The sequence below is a fragment of the Myodes glareolus genome, chromosome 5 (assembly GCF_982192425.1).
Source record: "Myodes glareolus chromosome 5, mMyoGla1.1, whole genome shotgun sequence".
Taxonomy (NCBI): domain Eukaryota; kingdom Metazoa; phylum Chordata; class Mammalia; order Rodentia; family Cricetidae; genus Myodes; species Myodes glareolus.
Genome location: NC_142030.1, coordinates 28,133,745 through 28,154,910, shown reverse-complemented (window position 1 = coordinate 28,154,910; position 21,166 = coordinate 28,133,745). Strand labels below are relative to the sequence as shown.

The 21,166-nt window shown below is 46.2% G+C and overlaps 1 protein-coding gene across 2 annotated transcripts in view; it reads right to left on the bottom strand.

Annotated features, from left to right (window-relative positions):
• Cacna2d3 (calcium voltage-gated channel auxiliary subunit alpha2delta 3) overlaps positions 1–21,166 on the bottom strand; it is an 837,667-nt gene that overhangs the window by 184,795 nt on the left and 631,706 nt on the right. For both annotated transcript variants that reach the window (XM_048421249.3, XM_048421250.3), the window contains one exon: positions 20,457–20,531. In XM_048421249.3, the coding sequence (XP_048277206.1) occupies positions 20,457–20,531 (75 nt within the window). The remainder of the gene's footprint in view (positions 1–20,456; positions 20,532–21,166) is intronic.

Genomic DNA, 21,166 nt, shown 5'->3' with positions numbered 1-21,166 from the left:
ACTCTGAGTTATCCTGGGAATGAAGTCAGTGCAGAGAAAGCAGGGAAAACTGAAGATGATAGTCCTGAAACCATGCCTGGACCTGGACCTGAAATCTTTGCCCAACGATTATCTTCAGGCTCACACAGATCTACCTGCTCACCTCACAAGGGTTTGCATTAAAGGTGGTATACCATCACATCAGCCAGCATCACACTCTCCTAAAAATAATCCTGCCTGGGGTTTTGCCCATCAGGTGGCAGGCTGTACATATTTAATGCCTCCTTTTTCTCTAGGATGAACTACCATTAAAGATTATTTACGTATTATTTTTATATGTATGTGCATGCCTGTCTGAGTTTATGTGTAGTGCATATGTATAAGAGCTCACAGAGGTTAGAAGAGAGTGAGGGATCTCCTGAAGCTAGAGTTAAAAGCTGGTGTAGCTGCCTAATGTGGGCATTGCCAACCACACATGGGTGGCTACAACAGCAATAGGCACTTTTAACCACTGAGCCATCTCTTCAGCCAACACAATATTTTTAAAACTATATTTTATGTGAAATATTTACAGACTTTGTTGCTTTAATAATTCTTTAGAAACATTTGATTTAGAAAGTACCTTGCCACCTACCCAGATGCACCACAGTGTCTGGACAGAGCTCAGCACTCTCCCTCCATGCTTCTTCCAAGCAACAGCCAAATGGGTTAAGCTCAGAGCTCTCCCACACTGCAACCGGCTCCCCTCCCCCACGGAGCCCTGTGTGGGATAAATCCCAGGCCTGGCTCCCCGACTCCCTCTCCTTGTTCATAAGGAGCCTGTTATGGTGCCAGGCATTGTGTATGGCAATTGTTAGTATATCTATAATCTGTAACTTCCTTTGAAAATGTGATTAACGAATTGCAAACAGTTTCCAAAGGGTTATAAACAGTCTTTCAGAGGCGCAGGTAGGCCTGCAGCTTTTGGTGCCTGTTTTACGGAAAAAAAAAAAAAAAAAAGTATGTCCAGGAGAATTTAATAAGGGAAGCTATTGTGTGCTATGAAACTCCACTTTGAGGTGGAGTTTCAAATAAAGGCCAGATGTGGTGAACAGACGAACAAGCCAGGCCTAGGATGATGGGACCAGAAGACACCGATCTTGGGAGTAAGCTAGAACTACCCAGGGAGTGACTTGAAGCATAGTATTTAAGGGTCTGAATATAAACTCCTCCTGTGTTACCCACAAACTGGCTCTGGAAACACACCGAGGTGAGCCACGCTACGGCCATTCTGATTCAAAGAAAAGGATAACGGCTTTGCTTCTCCAGTGCTCCTTTGGGAAAGGCCCAAGGGCATCATCCGCACATATACCTGTGGCCTCCATGAAACAAATATAGTATGGACTAACTGATCAAAAGCACATGCTCTACAGACTGCCCAGAGGAAGGAAGGAAGGACGGAGATGGGGAGGAAGACTCCTTGCCTAGGACAGTGCCATCTGGATGACGATAAGGTCAACATAGATCCAGTCATCCTGAAGGATATTTCTATGTCCAGGCAGGCATGAACTTCCTCTGATAAAAACCTCTATTCTCTCCTCTCCTATCTAAGCCCGAAGAGACTATTTCAGAAGGGACATGGGCATCCTTCTCTCCTGTGAACACTCAATTGTCTATTCATTTCCTGTTGACCTACATATCCTCACATCCTAATGGATGTCAAGCACTTCCTGCCTCTGTGCCAGGCACAGTGAATCTCAGTAAGTCCTGGGGAAAACCTGCCCCAGGAGGATCAGCCTATCTTCAGATTCCTGGTGACAGCTCACTATTATTAACGGCTCAAACTCTCTCAAGGAAGGCTGTTGGAAGGCAGCTAAAAGCAAGGGCCTGGGAGACAGTCCCAGATCCCTGTCAAGCTTACATGCTCATGATCCAGGGTTAGCTGTCATTGCTCTCCTCACTAGCTAGAAGTCCCAGCCCTCGATTCCCAGAGATGCCTTGAGAAGCACCGAAAATAAACATGGCTGAGCATTGAGCCCAGAACATCACAGGTTTAAACAGATGCAGCCTAAAAATTTGCTCCTTTGGCTAGTGTTAATGGCCACTGATGCTTTGACTGGTGTCCAGAGTATAGCATGTGTGTCTCACGGTGTTCATCCCTAATGAGTGTGCTCACAGGACAAACTGATTTTTAATACATAAGCCACTTAAAGGGAAATGCCAGTCTAAACTGGCAGTCTTTTCTCGAGGTCAAGGGGCGGAAATATGGGCCTGCGGCAGAGCAATGCCCCTTCCCCTACACTGCTATTATTGATTCCATTCTGCCAGTGGCAAAGCAAGGTTTCCATAGGGACAATCTAGAAGAGGTGGATTCCATGACAGGAGTCTGCCCCAGCTGTCCCAGGGATGAGCAACAGGGCCACAAAAAAAAAAATGTCATCATCTAAATTGCTTGAGTACTTTCTGTTTTTCTAACCATTTCCCCTAATCCTTTGTGTAATAACTGTTTGTAGAAAAATTCTGAATGGAAATAGTGCAGAAATTAGAACTACTGTTGTCTCCACTTCTACTTGGAGGCCACACTGCCATCTTCTCCAAAGAGTACTCAAAGGCAACATCCATTACCTCCCCAACCAGGAACTCATAAAACACACAGCCAGTCTGCTCTGTCCACACGACTGCCCACCCCCACTCTTTATCCCCCACTATTCTCCTCAGAACATATCCCAGGCTAGGCACTGTGCTAACTACCGTCTGAATCTTGTCAATGAAGGAAAATCAGAGCCAGATCCCTTGGTGACATTCTAGTGGAACTGAGAAGCAGATCAGCAACACCCGATGTCTGCGTTCCCTACTGGAATGGCTCTCGCCTCACTAACTTGGCCCTCTGTGCAGGTGACCATCTCTACCGGCACAGATGATAAGCACTCCACCATGGTGGGAAAGCCACCTGGAAGGTAAATCCAGCAGTCTCATTCCTCTCCATGCTGAAGTGAAGACTTACGTAGACCTCTGGCAGAGTGACTGGCTTTGAAACTAGCCCTAGTATCCAATGACAGTTTTAGATTAAGAAGTCTACACAATGGGGTCTTCAAGAAGTCAGAGCTGGGCCCAGTTTATAGTTCCTATTTAACGTCACCATGGTTCCTCTCAGGACCTCAGTCAGACAATAGCTACAAGACTACAAGAAGACAGCATTTGAGCTGGAATTTCCACCAAGATCATGCTGCCCCCATGGTATGTCACTCTCCAGTAACCTATATTCCCCTCAACAAGACACACATGCCTGCATGACGCACGCATCACAATGCCCCGCCATAAATTCCCCTGGGGCTGTATTGGAGATGGAATCTTACAAGCCCTGGGAAGATGAGAAGCCTAGACCCAGGGCAATGAGGGTGTGTCCCGTCGCAGCAGGGCATGGAGAGGGGCTGTGGGGCATGTCCAGACAGAGTCTTTTCCTCTTCCTCAGAGGCACACTGCCCTTGCTAATTAATGTTTTTAAGTGTTTAGAAGATGAAAAGTTCCGTGTGCTCTCCTGTAGTTTGATTACAAAATCCTCCTTTTGATGGCTGTAACGCTAAAATGGCTTGGATGTTAAAAAAAAAAAAGCAACAATTAAGAGGCTTCTTTGAAAACCCAAATGACCTTTATCTTAATCAGTGTCCTCCTAGAAGTCATGAGTCACACGCTGTGTGTGGGGAGGGTGGCCTGGCCCTACCATGCTTTTGTAGGTCAAACGTGGCTTACTGTACCGTGGCTGGATTAAACTTAATTCTCAAGAAGCCAGTCTGTCTGGTTACCACAAGCTAGTCAGATACATGAAAATGTGCTCCGTAGCTTGACAGGAAGGAAACCGTGTGCCAGCAAAAGGGACAAGGGACAGGGAGTCAATGCTTGGAGGAGAGGGCCAATGCCAGGCCTGGGGAAGAAAGTAGAGGTGTCAGTGAGGACAGGCAGCCACTAAGAGACACGAAATGACAGAAGGGCTTGCGAATTCGGGGTGCAGCTAGCACCTGGGGAATATTTTCTCCAAGAAGTCAGAAGACTTTGAGACAAAAGCCTGTCTAAAGGTCCTTGAAAGGAATTCAGAGTTCAGGAGAGTTGTACTGGGCTCCTGCTTCTTCCAAATCCTATTTCAGGCAAGTTTCACATACCACCCACCTTACCATTAGGAGATCCTATCTAGGCCAAGACAACCCCTGCAATTTGGAAGCTTATCTGTGATATCTGGCAAGTAACTTTTCCCCCCAATTTACGGAATTTTATTTGATATATTCCATGACTGCATTAATGATATCAGAAGACCCCAGGGTACGTTCAGCTGTCACGCTATTTTAAAGGGGGTCTAATCAGGCACAGAAAATGGATTCTAGAGTTGCAATGGCAATGAAAACAAATTTCCTTATTCACACAAGTGAGATCCCACGCTAGTAGCAATGTGCTCTACAGCTAAACTGGCTTTCCTTTAGGGGGCTGCCATTTGCTGGGGAGAGAATGTTCAGACTGTGGCTAACTTCTCCCTGTGATCAGTCCTGGATACCCACCTTCCTGATGCTTCTCCCAGAGTGCTCCTTGGACGAGTACTCTCCTCTCACATCGCTACTTGTGGGGTCCAGAGTCAGAACCTGGAGGGAGCACTCTCACTGTCCAGCAGAGTTGGATAAATACAGAGACACTAACAAGATGGTTCTATGGTGACGCAATAGAGGGGATCCTTCCAAGCCAAGCACCATCGCCTCACTGATACAGTGTGGTAACAGGCTTGTCAAAATACCCAGCTTCACCCGACATGCCTGTGTCTGTGTGTGAGAGAGACTCTTATCTCGGGTGTTTGGGAATACTGGATGGCAGCTTCCTTTCGTTTTCGTTTCCTGCTAAAATCCCTACCAATACCTGCAAAGGAAGGGTTGCACAGAAGGATCCACACCTGTGGGCACCCTTTCCATGAGGTTCTTCTAGATCCTTCCAGCTAGTGTCTCTCTCCTTCTTCGCCTGGGTGGCCCTTGTTTCAGACCTCCCTGAGAACACACAGCATGAATGAGCATGTGGCACCTTGTCTAACATATGTTCTCTGCCCTCGTCACCTTCTGACCTCCACCCTGGACAGGTTTTCATTCATCAGTACCTCTTCCAGTCCCACTAGCCTGGTGACCAAGCAAAATATTTATCTTTTGTTGTGTGTGTGTGTGAGTGTGTGTGTGTGTGTGTGTGTGTGTGCGTGCGCGTGTGCGTGGTGTGTGTGCCAGTGCCAATTAGAGTGATGTATCTTTTTATAAATGTTTTTGGATACACGGTGGTCCAAATAAACCCAGGAGATTTCTGATGTGATTTATGACGCACAGAAAAGCCGAGGTCCCCTGCAAGGTTGGCTGAGTTCTCACAGTCTCTCACTGCTTGTGGCCATGGAAATGCAGGCAGAGTTGGTGAGGGAGAATGAAAGAATGGACCAGTGGGCCATGAAGCAAGCTGCCAGATCCATGGATTGTTACTGGCTTCTGAGTGCTTTGAAAGTGAGTCACATCAGGCAGGCCATCCACTGACTGTCAACCACCAAGGAAATGTCCCCCGCGGATGAGTGACCCCAAAGCAGTCTCCTTGCCAGAATTCTTTACCTCTAACCCACTCCCTGGGTTCAGACTGAAGGACTCTTCTACAGCCAAAATCAGAGCATGCCAGTGCCTGGTATTGAGCCCTGTGGGATTGATGCTCTGTAGGATGACACTTAATATTACAGCATTGTGCAAATCCTATCACTTGGTCTCTGCTCTTCTTGCAATTTTTACCATTTCCTCCCTCTCTTTGTACTCTCCAACTAGACAGAGCTAGCTGCCGAAAAGGGCACCATCACGTTTATCTTCTGGTCGTGGGCACACTCCATCTGCTCCTCGTACCCTTGACTCTGAGTCAAGGGGTCCGTCTCTCTGGCCCCTATGGGCTCAGCTGAGATGTACTCCTGTGTGAACTGGGTCTAGACAGGGTCAGTTTAAAAACTTCCCTATTCTCTCAGCCTCTCATGGTGGCCCCCACTATATGCTACAGGAGTCCAGCTTATGTGTTTGCTTTCTACATTGGCTCCTAAGCATCACAGAGAAGGCAGGTACTATTCATGTGCTGTTGGGTGTGCCGTGCCTGGGAACTGCCTGGCCAAGAGCAGGCTCTTCTGGAAACAGTAGGTAACAGAAGAGTGAACACGTTGGTGTAGAATTCACTCCACCAATACCTGCCTAACAGTGACAACACACCTGGCTTGCTGTGGGCATCCGGGAGAAAGTACTCATTTATTCTTCATTATAATCCTTGCAGGAGGCATTGTTTCTGTTCTCATCTTTCAGCAGAGAAAATTGAGGTCTGAGGGTTAAGTAACAACACACCCAAGGTCACACGGCTGGCAGAGGCAGAGCTGACACTTCAAAGGTATCAGTTATGGCTCTGCTCTATGGAGAGACTTCTGCTAGGGAAAAGCTATGTTCTGAAACTGAGGTTGTTGCCCAGTGTCTGACTGAGATGAGGCGTGATGGTTCAGGAAGGGGATCAGGGAGCAATGGAGGAGAGAGCTGAGTTTAGGATGATCATATCTAAACCGTATTAATACCGAACCTGCTACAGAACTATGATTCAATGCCAAAGCCCCTCTCTGCACCTCCTCAAAGCCTTTGTGTAGTGCGGCTGGAAACCTGGAGGTTCCAAGAGAAATGTATCACTTCACTGTCTCTGATACTCAGGACACACAGTACTCTGAACCCCCACATTTCTGGGAAGTGATAATAACATTTAAGAATGCCCCACTTTATACTTATGAATATTTCAAATGAATCCTTCGGCCTAATTTGGCTCCTCTCTTATCTGTTTGTACTTCTTGCTCCTGGGGGTGGGGAGTTAAGCGCCCTTCTTTGGGAAATCCTCTCTGCTTGGCACTGTCTACCAAGTCAGGTCCTGCCTCAAGATAAAATGGTCTGAGAATAATCTAGCAGAGGGGTCTTAGGAATTTTGGTGCATCTCAGAATGTGCTTGTGTGCCTATGTGCCTATATGTGTATGTGGGTATCTGTGTGCTTCTGTGTGTGTATGTCTCTGTATGTATGTATGTCTCCGTGTGCTCTGTGTATATATGGTTCTTAGAGTTGATGGCTTAGCTACGCCTACTACAAACTGTACACCTGACCAATTAGACTTTGGTTTCGTCACCTCTGGGTCCACGTCGTGATCTGGATGGGAAACGCCTCCATAGACTTGTGTCCAAGCTTATCGTACTATTTTGGGAGGTTCTGAAGACACTAAAGGAAGAAGGCCACTAAGGGCATGTTCTTGGTGACCACATATTGTCCCTAACCCTTCCCTCATTTTCCTTCTGTTTCCTGGCCACCATGAGGTACAGTTTTGTTCCTCCACATCCTACCACCATCCTCAGCCTTACCCAGATCAAAGCCAGCTGACCAGCAACAAGAGCCTCTGAAACCATGAGCCAAAAACACATCCTCCCTTCAGGCCTTTTCCACAGAAATCTTTTGTCACAGTGATGCAAAGCTAACAATCAGTAATGGGAAGACACTGTGGCTATGTTAAATGCCCCTTGCATTTGCTCTTAGGAGCCTCTCAGCCTTCCAGAAAGAGCTGGGCATAAGAAACAACAAAACTAAGCTCCTAACCCAATAAGTCACCCTGGGAGCTGACAGACCAGATCACCCACCCTTTTGCCTCTAGGTAGATGCTACTCAGGTGCAGTTTAATCCAGTGAAAACTTCAGCTGGAAGACAAAGAGCTGCTACCAGGCACCATCCTGTTCTGCCAGCCAATGGAGGGAGGAAGTGACTGGTCAAGGACAGCTATAGATCCATCTCAGATTGAAAGGAGCAGCCAGAATTGAGCGCTCTAACGCAAACTCTGCCCAGCTCAGTGAATTTTCTTGCCTCGGTAATCTAAATGTTTGGGTGTTTGCGTTCATCCAGGAAACATTCCCAAGGAATTAGAAATGGCACCTGGGTTGTATATTTGGAAATATATTTGCTTTCCACGTGATCAGGGAAACCTAAGAAAAATATTAAGAGCGGGCTCCCCAACCAAGTGCAGTCACGATTTCAGCGGTGTGATGGGATTAAATTATTGTGTCCCCAAAGCCATGCTCTCAACACTTTTATTTGCATTCCTTGGGTCTTATCATTCAGGATTATATAAAAATGACAGCTGCTTATAATTATTTGGGAGTTTTGTGTTGCAATAATTAGAAACATCTGCCTTTATCTTTCTGCTACCAGACTTAACCCTGCGAGGTTGGGTCCACTGAACTTCAAAGAGGAAATCAAGAAATAAAAGACAACTCCACACATTACTAACAAATTTCTAGCGATTCATTTAAATGTATAACCAGTTATTCCAACAGCCTTCAAACCCTTCATTATCTTTTAAATATATATAATTTGGAACTGCTAATTAGATAGCAATTTAATGCTCTCATGGGGATTCAGATGCAAGGTCTTCCTAAAATGTAAACGCAGAGGAATAATTGTTGGCATTCACATGATTGAATTCTTCAGTTATTCAAATAAGTGTGCACATTCACACAGTGAGATCATTTGAATATTCTGCCCTCAAACTCAGCTATAGGCTTTACAGAACCCTTCAGTATTAGTAGGGTGGGACCGGGGGACCTCCACTCAGCTCTTTGGAGAAGGCAGACAGGACCCCTGGTCTCATTTAGACTCCTCCCTCTTCTCTCAGAGGTAGGGGGCTGCTGCTCCCTCTTTTTGGAGAAGCAAACATCCTTAGAATTTGCAATCTGCAGTTCTGAGAGCTGTCATATTGCTGTCTGGTTTCTCTGCGCTGGGTTGCTTGCTGTTGTCTTCCTAGTTACCACCAATGAGTATCTCCCCAGCAGACTGCCACAGGCAGAGGAGGGGAAGGCTTCATTCTGCCTTGAGTTTCCACTTCCCTGTCTCCCTATGACTATGGTCCTTTAAATTGTATAAAGATGTGCAGCCCACGGGGCAGTATGATTGATCAGGGAGATGACATTGGCGGTGATAGAAACCAGCACGCATGTCTCAGCCCGGAAGCATGGCTAGGGTTTGCATTCCTGGCCCAGGCTAGTAGCTAGCAGCTGAGGCTCATTTCCCTCACTAGGGAAAGGAGGTGCAGACAAATCTATAGGAATTTTTAAGAGATCATTATTCAACACATTGCCTGTAATTACATTTTGATGAGCTTTTTATTGCTAATTTATCATCCAAGATGGGGCATTCTAGATATAAAATTAATCTAGTAAAACAGAGGTCAAAGTGTGCCTAGTGAAAAGAAGAGTCTTTTTCTCATCAAATTATTCCACCTAAAAAATAAAGCAGCAGAAATTTCCATCTCTAAACCAGATTTCTTTCTGGGGCCTACTCATGACTTTTAATGCTGCCTAATAGACTTAAATGCAAACTTGGATGTACAGGGCAAAGGGGCAAAAGCAAAGTATGATGGAAACACAGGTGCAGGGGGCCCAGACTAGAAGGAAACAAGTGTCGCCCCACTGTGTGTCACAGACCTAAGGTGTGGACGCACTCAGTGTGTCATGGTTCGCTAGTCCAGAGCAGAGTGCTTGGAAAAAGTGGTCGGCACACTTCTGTTAGAGGCAGACTTCAAGACAAGCTCAGTGTAGGGTTTTCCTCCCAGAGTTGGAGAGATACCTTCAGAGACACAGCAGGACACTAGCAGGCAACAGCTAGTGTCTGGGAAGGAGATTCCTTTCCCTGGGGAGCTATGGGACCCAGCGAAGAGCACACACCTGGGAGAGAGTATCTGCTGTCGGGCTGTGCTCCGAAGGGGTGCTACTCAGCGTACTGGCCTTCTGTGTGCCTGGGGACAGTAGGCTCCAGAAGTAGAGCACATCCTCACTCAGGTACAGGCAGCTGTGATGCATTCAACATGCACAGAATGGCAGGGGGTGGGGTAGACATCGTTGATGACCGCATCATCAGGAGCTGGCAGTACCAGCACGAATGTGTTCATCAAACTGCTTTAGCTGTCTGTCCTAAATCCATGGATCGATTCCAGGCACATTGTGTATGTCCAGGCCGCAGGTCTTCGCACACGCTGTTTCCTTGGCAAGGCCCCAGCTTCAAGGTCTGCATGGAGATTTCACTCTCACCCTCCAGATCTCAGTTTACAGTGAGTAGGGACCTAAGCACATGGTCTCTGAAGACCCAGGCAGGCAGCTTCTCCTCCCTTCCATGTCTTCTCTCAGACCTATTTCGTTGTTGTTGTTGTTGTCAGTTTGTTTTTTTGCAGAGCACATTCCGAATCTGTACTGCATTTTGTTTATCCTTTTATTTATTAACTCAAAAACAAAACAAATCTCCTCCATAAAAGTGCAAGCACCAAATATTGGCGGGGGAGGATCTGCTATCCTGGCTTATAGAGGAGGGTGCACAATGATAGGTTTTTTTAATGAACAGATGTCTCTCACGAGAGAAATAGAGAAGGGATGGATTGGCAAGGGGAGGAAACAAAGAGAGGAGAGGGAATTATCCAGTATAAGTCCCCCGTGTGGGTATCCCATGACCCTGTGCTATCCCTAACTGCTGCCATTCACTATCATGGCTGAGAGTTTGAAGACTGCGGACCAGTTCCCTGCATACTTCCGCAGCTGCATGCTTCCGCAGCTATGTGACCCACAGCTAGCCCCAAGCATTTTCAGCACCTGTTGGTACTGCCACTTCTGGAGTCTGTGGTATTCAGCTTTCCCAAGCTCAATCTCTTGTGCCCATGTCTTCTCGCCACATTTGTGTTTCATTCCATCTCTTCCAGCAGGTACCTCATCACGCGTAAAGGTGAATGGGACACAATCTGATGGGTCTCCTCTTGTTACTTTAAGTGTCCAGACATCTGCTGTGCAGTGGGGAACCCGTACTATATAGTCCTACAAAAAATAAGAAGCCTACAAAGATGGGCAATACTGCAGTCCAGCTAACATGGGTGGGGCACCAGACTTTGAACTCCCTGAGCACAGATATCAGAGCCATTGCTAACCATGGTTCCAGTACTTGGATTAATGAACACACAAGTTGGGCTGCTTTGGTTGCAAGCAGCAGGTATGGATTCTTAACTGTTTGCACAAAAGGGGGAACTCATTGGAAGACAACGGCAAAATAAATTTTATACTTCTCCTGTCATGAAATATAAAAAAAAGAATGAAATCAACAGTAAATGAATAAGGAAATGGATAAATGGCCCATCTCTCCTCCCTCCCTTCTTTCCTTTCTTCTTCCATTTTCTTCTTCTTTTTCTTCTTCTTCTTTCTTTCTTCCTTCCTTCCTTCCTTCCTTCCTTCCTTCCTTCCTTCCTTCCTTTCTTTCTTTCTTTCTTTCTTTCTTTCTTTCTTTCTTTCTTTCTTTTCTCTTCTGGAAGAGTAATACCTTAAGAGAAATAACCTAGCTGGTTACTCTTCTGGGCCACTTGTGGCCCCAGCAGGGAGCAATGACAGTGTAAGCTAGCTGATAGGAGGTGGGGGTATCGCAAAACACCCCCCTCTGTAAAAAGTTCTGGGTTGGATGAATCACACTACAATGGCAGTGTGGTTCCCTGAGGCTGGAAATGTTGGGCGACCTTGCTCCCACTCTGCAGGCAAGAACAGAGGGAGGAACAGCTACGGGAGATGGGAGCAAGAAGGCAACAGAGAAAGAGTCCATAGTTTTAACTTGTGCACAGCCAGCATGGCCCCAACCACATCTACACTAGAATGAAGAACAACCTCTTTGTTCCCAGCAGATCATCATCCAGGGACAAAGAAAACACTGGAAGAGGGAAACGGAGGCGCACACAGCTTCAGAACCAAAGGAGCAAGCTATGACAGATTATGTCCGTAGCCATTTTTGACTTTTTTGAAAACTGCCTGAAATCTATTTTCTGACAGACACATCCCTTGGTTCAAGTATCATATTCTTTTCTTTTGTAAATATTTAATTAATTTCTCTTAAAACTACAACCACACGTGATGGATCCTTACACTCAGGTGACCTCTCTGATACATGCTAGCAGGCAGCACACTGCTGGAACTTCACGAGACAACCTGGGCAGGGTGCCCATTGAGAGTCCGGCCTCTGACATCCTGAGTGGCGGGGCACAGTCATTGCCAGTCCCATTTGCTTGCCACTTCCAGCATCCAAGAGTAATATGAAGGCACATTACATATTCAGAACATGAAACTGACTCCTACAGCTCTTTGACTCCATGAGTATTCAAGCGCACACTTGGTCCCAAGACCAAGAGGCTGTGGGCTAGAGTGTTGGAAGTTGAAGCGCTAAGCTCAGCTCCACCTGGCAAAATGCAGGCTCTCACAGTTAGGCCCCTTATTCCTTAGATCAGAATCTAAGCTGCAACATTCCTGCTCAAGTGCCCAGCCCAGGCAGTTCCCACAGTGCCTGTGGCATTTCAACAAGAAGCAAGCAAGCAGAAATGCAAGACTCTTATGTTCTCCCAGCCAAATTATATATTTCAAAATGAGGCCGTTCTCTCTGTAGGGGTTGTACAGTCGCCCCACCCCACCTTGGTGAACACAATCCTTTCAGCAGAGATACTTTCTAGGCATCCCTTAATTCTTTCTCTTAAACTGGAGTGGATTCAGAGCAAGCCTAAGCAGTCTCTCCTTATCCCTAGTCTGGGGCTGTGTGCTTGGGTCTCAGCACACGGTGATGCCTGCGCGCCACCTACTGGGCAGTCTCCTTCAGTTCCTCAGCAGCCTGACAGTGGCTGAAAATAAAAAATTAGAAAAAACAAAAAGATCGGCATATATGCTTCAAGGTTTATGATGGTCTACCATATACTCTCTGATAGACTTTGCCAGCAGGATGTATCTTCCTTGGACCAGAGAGAAGTTGTCCCTGAGCTGCCTGAGGTCAGCAGTCCCCGGGAGACAATGAGGTCTCCCCAGGCCTTCTCCATCTCTCCACTGGGAAGCCTCCTTGCACTTCAGGGCACCCATCCCTGAGAAAAAAAGATGCGTTATCTGTATACCTAGAGGTCTTCTCGGCCTTTCATGCTGTTGCTGTTGGAGAGCACTTTTATGATAGAATGAGCATTTCCTAAGCAGAAACATCCCTCTAACTGCCCAAGACTCTTTCTCCAGTACCATGCTTGACGTCAGCAGCATCTGTAGGATGTCAGCAAACAGAAGGTCAGAGGGCAGAGGGATGACCGGGGTAGAAGGGCCCAACAACCCACACGTTCCCAGACACAATAACACGTGAATGTTTGATGAAAGCACATGCAGCACCCCCATTTCTCATCTAGTGTAGGAATGTGGCACCCAGATTTGCATCATCTGCAATCGCTCATCCCACTGCACCTACTTTGTGCAAAGCCCAGCAAAGGGCGACAGAGAGGTCAAAAACATAGGCATGTCCTAGCAATAAGTGACCAAAACAAACAAGCAGGTGCCTGCTGGAGGCGTATGAGGAAGAGCGGGGCTTCTCCGGTTGATCACTGAGTTTAGAGCTGGAAAGAGAGCTGGTCATATGCACACCAGATCAGATTCCAGGCACAAATGTAGTTGAACAGGGAGGAACCTGGTGCTTCTAAGGAACAGGTATAAGCTTGAGGCGAGGCTCAATTCTATAAGGATCCTGCTTCAATGTAACATGAGGGCTGGCTTGTTGGGGTTTCTGTCCTGTCCAGTACCCCACAACCAGCAAGTCCCAAAGAAAATCACACACAAGACTCCATAAGATTATAAACTGATTGGCCCATTAGGTCAGGCTATTTATTAGCTCTTATAACTTATGTTACCCCATTATCCTTATCTACATTAGTCACATGGCTCAGTACCTTTCTCAGCTGGGCAAGTTACATGATGCCTCTTCGGTGGTCTGCGTAGGAATGGCAGAGTGAGCTTCCTGCTTCCCAGAATATTCCTGTTCTCATCGCCCCGCCTCTGCTTCCTGTCTGGTTGACCCACCTATACTTCCTGTCTGGCCAATCAGCGTTTTATTAAAGTATATGATTGACAGAATACAGACAATTCTCCCACACCACTTCAACACCACAAAATGTAAACTTTTTCTAGTTCTAGGGCATTTGTTCACACAACCCATTAATAGAACTTCAGAAGGTTGCTAGATTGAGGGGAAAAGCTCTGATGTCGCCTGTACCTAACTTCTGCTTCACCTGCTGTTAGAGCCCCCCTCTAAGTAGTGTAACATACTTTTACACGGACTGTGAGAGTATCCAGTCAGTTCCACAGAGAGGAACAAACAACATATTTATTGTCATGTCCAGCTCTCACTGCACGTACTGAATAACTTTCTGCAGGGGCCCATCTCTACCCAATGCACAACAGCAAGCAAGGTTTGTAAAAGTGAACCCATAAAACCCATACACCCCTAAGACAAAGAAACAGAATGACAAGATAGAGTGGGCAAGGGGCAAAACAGGGGTGCCATCTTGGACTGAGGCTGGAGAGCGCCAGTGGCTGGACCAGCTGCACTGGCATTGCCATAAGGTGGGGGGTTAGAAGGAGTTAAGGACGATGGCACTACTACTGGTAGAATTTGTCTGAAAGTTAGCCTGAATTTTCTGGAAAAGCACAGATATTTTTGCCTCCAAATAGCCTGACTGGGATAACCTGACACCCTAGCTTCTCCCAGTGTGGATAGTGCCTTGCACCCCTGCAGCACAATTTGGTGTAGGCAGTCCACACGGTTTAGGAATAAACCCACATGGCTCACACAGTCAGGGCTTCCCAGCCAAAGAAGAGAGTCCATCTGCTCTGGCTTCCAGCCAGGCTCTTGTGAATTCTAGACATCCCACTTCCCCGTCAAAGACCAGACAAGCCGCAGTTTGGGAGGGGGGTGGGTAGCCATAACTGACCACTCGTTTCATCCACAATCTCATCCATGTTCTCCAGAAATTTCCCAGATGCCTGTTTACATCGTAGGCCCATAGAATCCCTGTGGTTGTCACAGCTAGACACGGCTCTTGAGAACTTGAAATATTGGTCTTAAGAGAGACATGTTCTAATTGTCAAATCTGTATCAGATTGTACAGACTACTACAGAAACAATGCAAGATGCTATATTAATTATTTCCAAGTTGAATATATGTTGAAGCACCAGTGATTTGAATACATGAGCTACAGTACTATCCTTAAACTTAATTTCACCTGTGGCCTCCATTACTCTTTAAATACAGCTTCTGGGAAATTTTTAACAACATAGGCAACTCATTCTGTGGCACATGTTGAGTTCCTGCTGGACAGATTCTCACTGTAACTGTACCGTGACTGCCCTGGAAGCCACCTGCAGGACTGCAGAGACCAGGCCTCTCAGCCACACCCACTCTTCAGCCACTCTGCTGCCCGATCCCTGAGGAGCCAACATAGCACCGTGAACTAGCCCATCTAGGGGATCCAGGTCAAGGCTTCTGGCTCTGGCACTTTCTGGCTATACGGGTTGGGGGAAGGCCACATCATCCCTTGGTGCCTTGGCTTTCCATCGATGGCTCCTTTATTCATAGGGTCCTCCAGATTATTAATCCATTGCTCAAAGTTGCCCAGGATAACTTATAAAAATACACCTTACCTATCCTTAACCCTTTCAACCTTCTAGCATCTCTGGATTCTTTTAAGGCGCACTAGACTCACTATTGTAGCTGTCAGATGAAAGCAATGACCTGTGAAAAGCACCTGGAATGGTGTCCTTCCCAAAGGGAGGAGTCAGCACACATCAGGCATGCATACTAAGAGTAGCAGTCACAAAAGCAAATGGATCAAAGCTGCTCTGCCCCAGGGTCCTTGGGTCTCTGTATTTACATCGAATCCCTTCCCATCAGACCTTCACTTCCTTGAAGCAGAGTGCGTATCAATAACCTTGCGCAGGCCTAGAATCTAGCAGACCTCCAACGACACCAGCAAGATTATCAATTTTCCGGCCTCAGGAGTCTACTTCCCATGTCTTCAACAGTGATCGCTATGACTGATTATTTACAAATTTGCACTTAGGATAGAACCTGAAGCTGGGGGTGTCGTTCGGTTGGTAGAGAACTTGTCTAGCATGTACAAAGTTTGGGTTTCATCTCAGTAGCATGTGAAACAGGCATGTTAACACAGACCTATGATCCCAGCATCTTCATCTTCCCCCACCTCCTGGGCCTGCAGATATAGAACAGTTAGCTTTTGACTGATTTCAGCATGAGCTTTGTGGAGCCGAGTCCCAGATTTTGTTACCCCAAGGCTCCCTGTGGAATCTGTCATTGCTGTGGCCACTAGGAGGAACCTACTTTGTATTCCCTTGAAGATTTGACCAGGTCCATAGTCCAGTCTTCCTGAGTGGGTGGTCAGTAAATACCCTTATCTTCTACAATACAGAGGCAAACGGATCACCAAAATCCTAACAAAACTAATGGTCATGTTAAAGACAGCCTGTTATAGGCTGTTTGTCCCTCCATTCCTTGGCAGGCAAAAGAAAAAGCTACATTTTCAGGGCTTGACATTCTAAGATACATCTTTAGCGAGAAGGAAAACTAAAAAAGTAAGAAAGGTAAGGACGTAAGAATGGTGATGGCCACAGCAGCCGCACTGGCCTCCAGCTCCACGGGGGACAGTTCTCAGGACTAACTTAATCCCCAATTGTTCTACAGTCCCCCCCCTCCCCCACCCAGGAATAGGCACTGCCTCTGTCATGAAAGGCCTTCTAGTCTACTGGAAGGCAGCTAGCTACTTCAGCCCTCAGGACAGTACAGGACAAGTCCCATCAGAAACCCAGCAAGAACCTGTTATTTTGACATCAGGGGAGCTATTAGGAAATGACAACTTGGTGGCAAGAAGGTAGGGAGCACTTGACAGGACAGGGAGATGTCTGGTTATCACAGGGAAGCCCGACTTCTGAGGGAGCTCGAGTGTGGTCCCTAGAGTGAGCTGCTTTTGGAGACTTTTCAGGATTCACACCCAAATCATACAAGATGAAAGAAAATACTGGGTAAAACCAAGCCAAACATGAAGTTTGGGGGAAAGATTTTTATTGGACAAATTAGAAAAATATCGGTACTGTGCTTTAGCAAAAGCCACTGCTTTCATCTGGCTGCGAGGGCAGGAACAACCTCAGAGGCAGAAAGAAGGGAACCCGAGTTGTGTGAAGAGCACGCTCTCCGCCCTCCCCATGCTGGCCACAGCCCATGCTCACATTCACCATGCTAATCTCCAGCCTTGGCCAGAACACAGGGGAAGGTCCATTTATAACAGCATCATTCTAAGTCTGGGCTTGAGAGGAGGCGACTGGGGCTTGAGTCAGTTAAAGAAGCTGCTAGGAGCTGTCTGCAGCCAGCTGCACTCCAAAGTCCAGTCCAGGCAGATCTACGCATGACAGACACCTGACAACTCGTACAGCATAGGATCCACTTAGAAGCCTCAAAAGGGACACTGAAAACAGTGACTTGAAGGAACCCTTCATTGATTCTCTGAGGACTGACTACATGCTGGGAAGGCTGTCAGGAAGAGGGATAAAAAACATAAAGAACGAAGAAAAGGAACCAGGGCACCTGAAGCTAAGGGTAGCGACAGACACCTTACTGTGTGATTTCTAGTCTTTGTCTCAATGTTAACTGAGATCCTTTTCTTATAGAAGGCCCACACAGAGCTACTTAACACAGTTTTTTGTCTGTACTCTGGATTAGAGTCGGCCAAAACTATTGTTCGACAACAACAACAAAACCCCTCAAAAACAAGCAAATAAACAAAAGTCATGTGTGAGCATGAACACACATGGGACATTGCAGATGCCTGTCAGGAGCACTTCCTGAACAGTCCAGATGTGTTTTTCAGATGCAGGACTCACTGGCACTATCCATGCCTCAGGGTCTTTCACGTGGCCAAGCCCAGATCAGGACAGATCAGCAGAGTCAGGACAGAGGGGGTGCTTAGAAACCTCCCACCGCCCTATGACGTCCTGGAACCTGATGCACTATGGGATTTCTCACTTAACATTCTCCGTTCACACCCGACAACAAAGCTGTGGTATGCATATTATCAAAGCAGCATCATCAAGGGGAGGGCAATTCTCAGAAAGGTGCTGTTGACATCACGGTTCATAGAGCTGGGATGAGGTAGGACTAGAGTTTAAGGATAGCCTGGGTAAGATGGTGTGTCCTCCCCTTAGCAGGGTCAGCCTATATTCAGTGACCATATTTAGATAAGCTAATGCATGTCATCTCCAACAGCGACATCCCTTCTCCTAACCTCTCCTAAACATCTGATGGCCTCAGAGTCAGGAACAGTTGAGTGGGACAGACGGCCCATTGGTCTGGCCAATGTCTTTGTCATGAGTCAGTTGCAACAGACGCATCTGGTTTGTGTTTGGACAAGTGAGCTGTAGAGCGTTCCCTTAGATTACCTCCTGTATGGAAAGCTGACCCTGGCTGTTGCTTTCAGGAAATCCACTCATCCCAGCATTTGAATAATGAGATGCATAGCAATGACTTGAGTGCTTGCAGAGTCACATGACCAGAGTCAGGGCTGTGAGGAGTAAAACTGCTCCTCCAGGCTTTCAGCTGCCCTCCCGGTAGACACAGTTCCAACAAGAGGCTACTGGCTGTGTTGCCAGGAGACACAAATGGTTAGAGAGACACTGGAGACATTTGTAGAGGACAGCCATTCCCAGTGCTATACAGAAAAGGAGACCACCATGGCAACTTCTGACATCTGACTTCAAAAGCCGGACAATAGGAAGCTACTTCATTCCCTGGCAGAAGAGTCAGGTTTGATCATATCATTGTCTCTGACCTGCTCTGGTTTGGAACATATAAGTACCAGGAGCCCATGCTCCACCACACCAAACCCACATGTACCCAATCTGCCCTCAAAACCCCCCCTTGACAGTTTGGGGTGGCTAATATAGTGAGCTTCTTAGACTCAGATATATCTTTAGACTTAGATATTCTTAAGATACCTGTGGCTTTTTAAATCAGACATCCTAAAAATTCAGAGTCATAATTGCAATCAGCTAACCAGTTAATTCTCTCCTTCACACACACACACACACACACACACACACACACACACACACACACACACACATGTGCGCGCACTCATTCACATATATAGGAATAATAATAATATGATGTGCATATATACATATATGTGTATATGTATATATATACATATATATACATATATATATATATATATATATATATATATATATATGGAGAGAGAGAGAGAGTTGCAATCAAACATCACACTAAGTCCCATCTAAAAGCAAGCATATGGGATTCATGATGTGGTCATGACTCCATTAATACCATGGTGATTAGAGTGAAGCTGGATGATGACGGGCTCTCACATGGCCAGTTTCTAAACAATGACGCAAGTGAGAAGAGGATGATTTCCACAGCGCTGGGCTAACCCACATTTGCAGAGGTCTCTGATGCTATGTTCTAACTCTGAGGAAAGGGACAGAGATTACTGCTGTGAGCGGCACTGTACATTTCCGTACACGTTCAAGTGTGCTGCCAAGAGAATGGCCTATGCATTCTCAACCCAGAAGGCTGTGTTCCTCTTAATACCCATATCTTCTTTAAAATGAACTAAAGACTCATAAATCTAAGTGGCTGTCATTCTTGCAGCACATTCTAAGTAGCCCAGAATGACAAGCAATGTCACCTTTTCTCTCAACACCTCTCTAGAATCCACAAGAGATACCATCAATGGATTGGAGCCCCTTTCTTCTTCCCTTTACATTTTTCTTCCTTTTTGCATCATGGTGGATCTAGTCTACTCAAGGCAAGTCATCCCTTTGCACACATTATCTTTCTATCCCGAGACAGGGTCTCACTAAGTTGCCTGCATTGGCCTTAACTTCTTGCAGAGCTCAGCCAAGGCTTCTCCTGTAGAGCCTGGCTGTCCTCTGGGAGCCGGTCCTCATTATTTTCTGGAGGGTACACTAGGCAACCTCCTTATGAGGACCTGTTTGCACAACACAGACCATGAACAATCTTGGGTTGGCCTTGGGCCACTCTTGAAGAAAGTCAAAACAATGCTATTAGGTATGACTCAGATGCTAAAAAATGGAGAAAAATCTTAGCTGTTTCCATTTAGGCAGAAAGGTGTTGACTAGCTTTTCTGAATACTGCATTTTGGCAGCGTAGCTGGGAGGTAAATCCTAATGAAGTGAATTTTCAGAAATCTTGCATCTGATTTGCTCCATCAAAACAGATTTCCAGTAAGTGGATCTAGAGTGTGAATTCTCATTATAATGGATTTCAAACTGTGTGGAGTTAAAGAAAATCTTCCAAAATACTGATAGACTTCTATTTAAATGAATGAATGCATATATATATATATATATATATATATATACACACACACAATGTGATTTCTTCTTTATCATTGATTCACTCTGCATCAAGATACTGTCTTGCAGCTATGCAAACAGCCTCCTTAACACTGTAAACTGAGTGGTTTTCTAATGAAAACTGCCGCAAAGCGTCGTCGCTATAGAGCTGAAGAAATGGAGGAAAGGATGTCCCTCTTACCAGCGGCCTGAGCTCTGGGTGCGTCAAGATGTATCCGTTATTGGTGATGGCGAAGGCATAACCGTGAATTCCTAGCTGTAAGAGGGAACCAAAAGAAACCTTCATTAGCTCACTCCCCGGTGGAGTCACAAAGCACAAAGCAGCCCGACCTGAGTAATTCACAGCTTAAACTTGGCATTCATAACCCTTATCAGCACAATATTTCATTAAAATGAATGCGAGGTGCTGATCCTTGACATTTGGTTGAAAGGCAGACCTGTCACACGGGAGCTCGGCACACAGCACAATCTGAAATGTCATAGCCCCATACTGGCATCCTATGGCATTATTTTCATTTATTTAAAACAAAACAATTACTTTTTAGAAAAACTAACAAAGGTGTGGCTATTTCTAGACAGAGGAGCCTGTCCAAGCAAGCAGAACATTTGCGGCTGGGGTGTTTTCTCCCTTATCTAGATAAGGAAATGACCCCCATCCCACCTCACTCCCTGGTTTCCTATTGTGTCTCACCCACAGGAGCCATTTCTAACTCAGCTCTCCTGTTCTGTCTCCTCCATAGTCCTTGAAGTGGAAGTGTCCCTAGCAGTCCTATGTGGGGCAGCCAGTCCCTCTGTAGCCTATCATTTTGATGGTGGCTGCCAAGTTTTTCCACACATCCTTCCATCCACACAAAACCTGGACCATCCGCTATGCGGAGCCTCAGCTAAGTT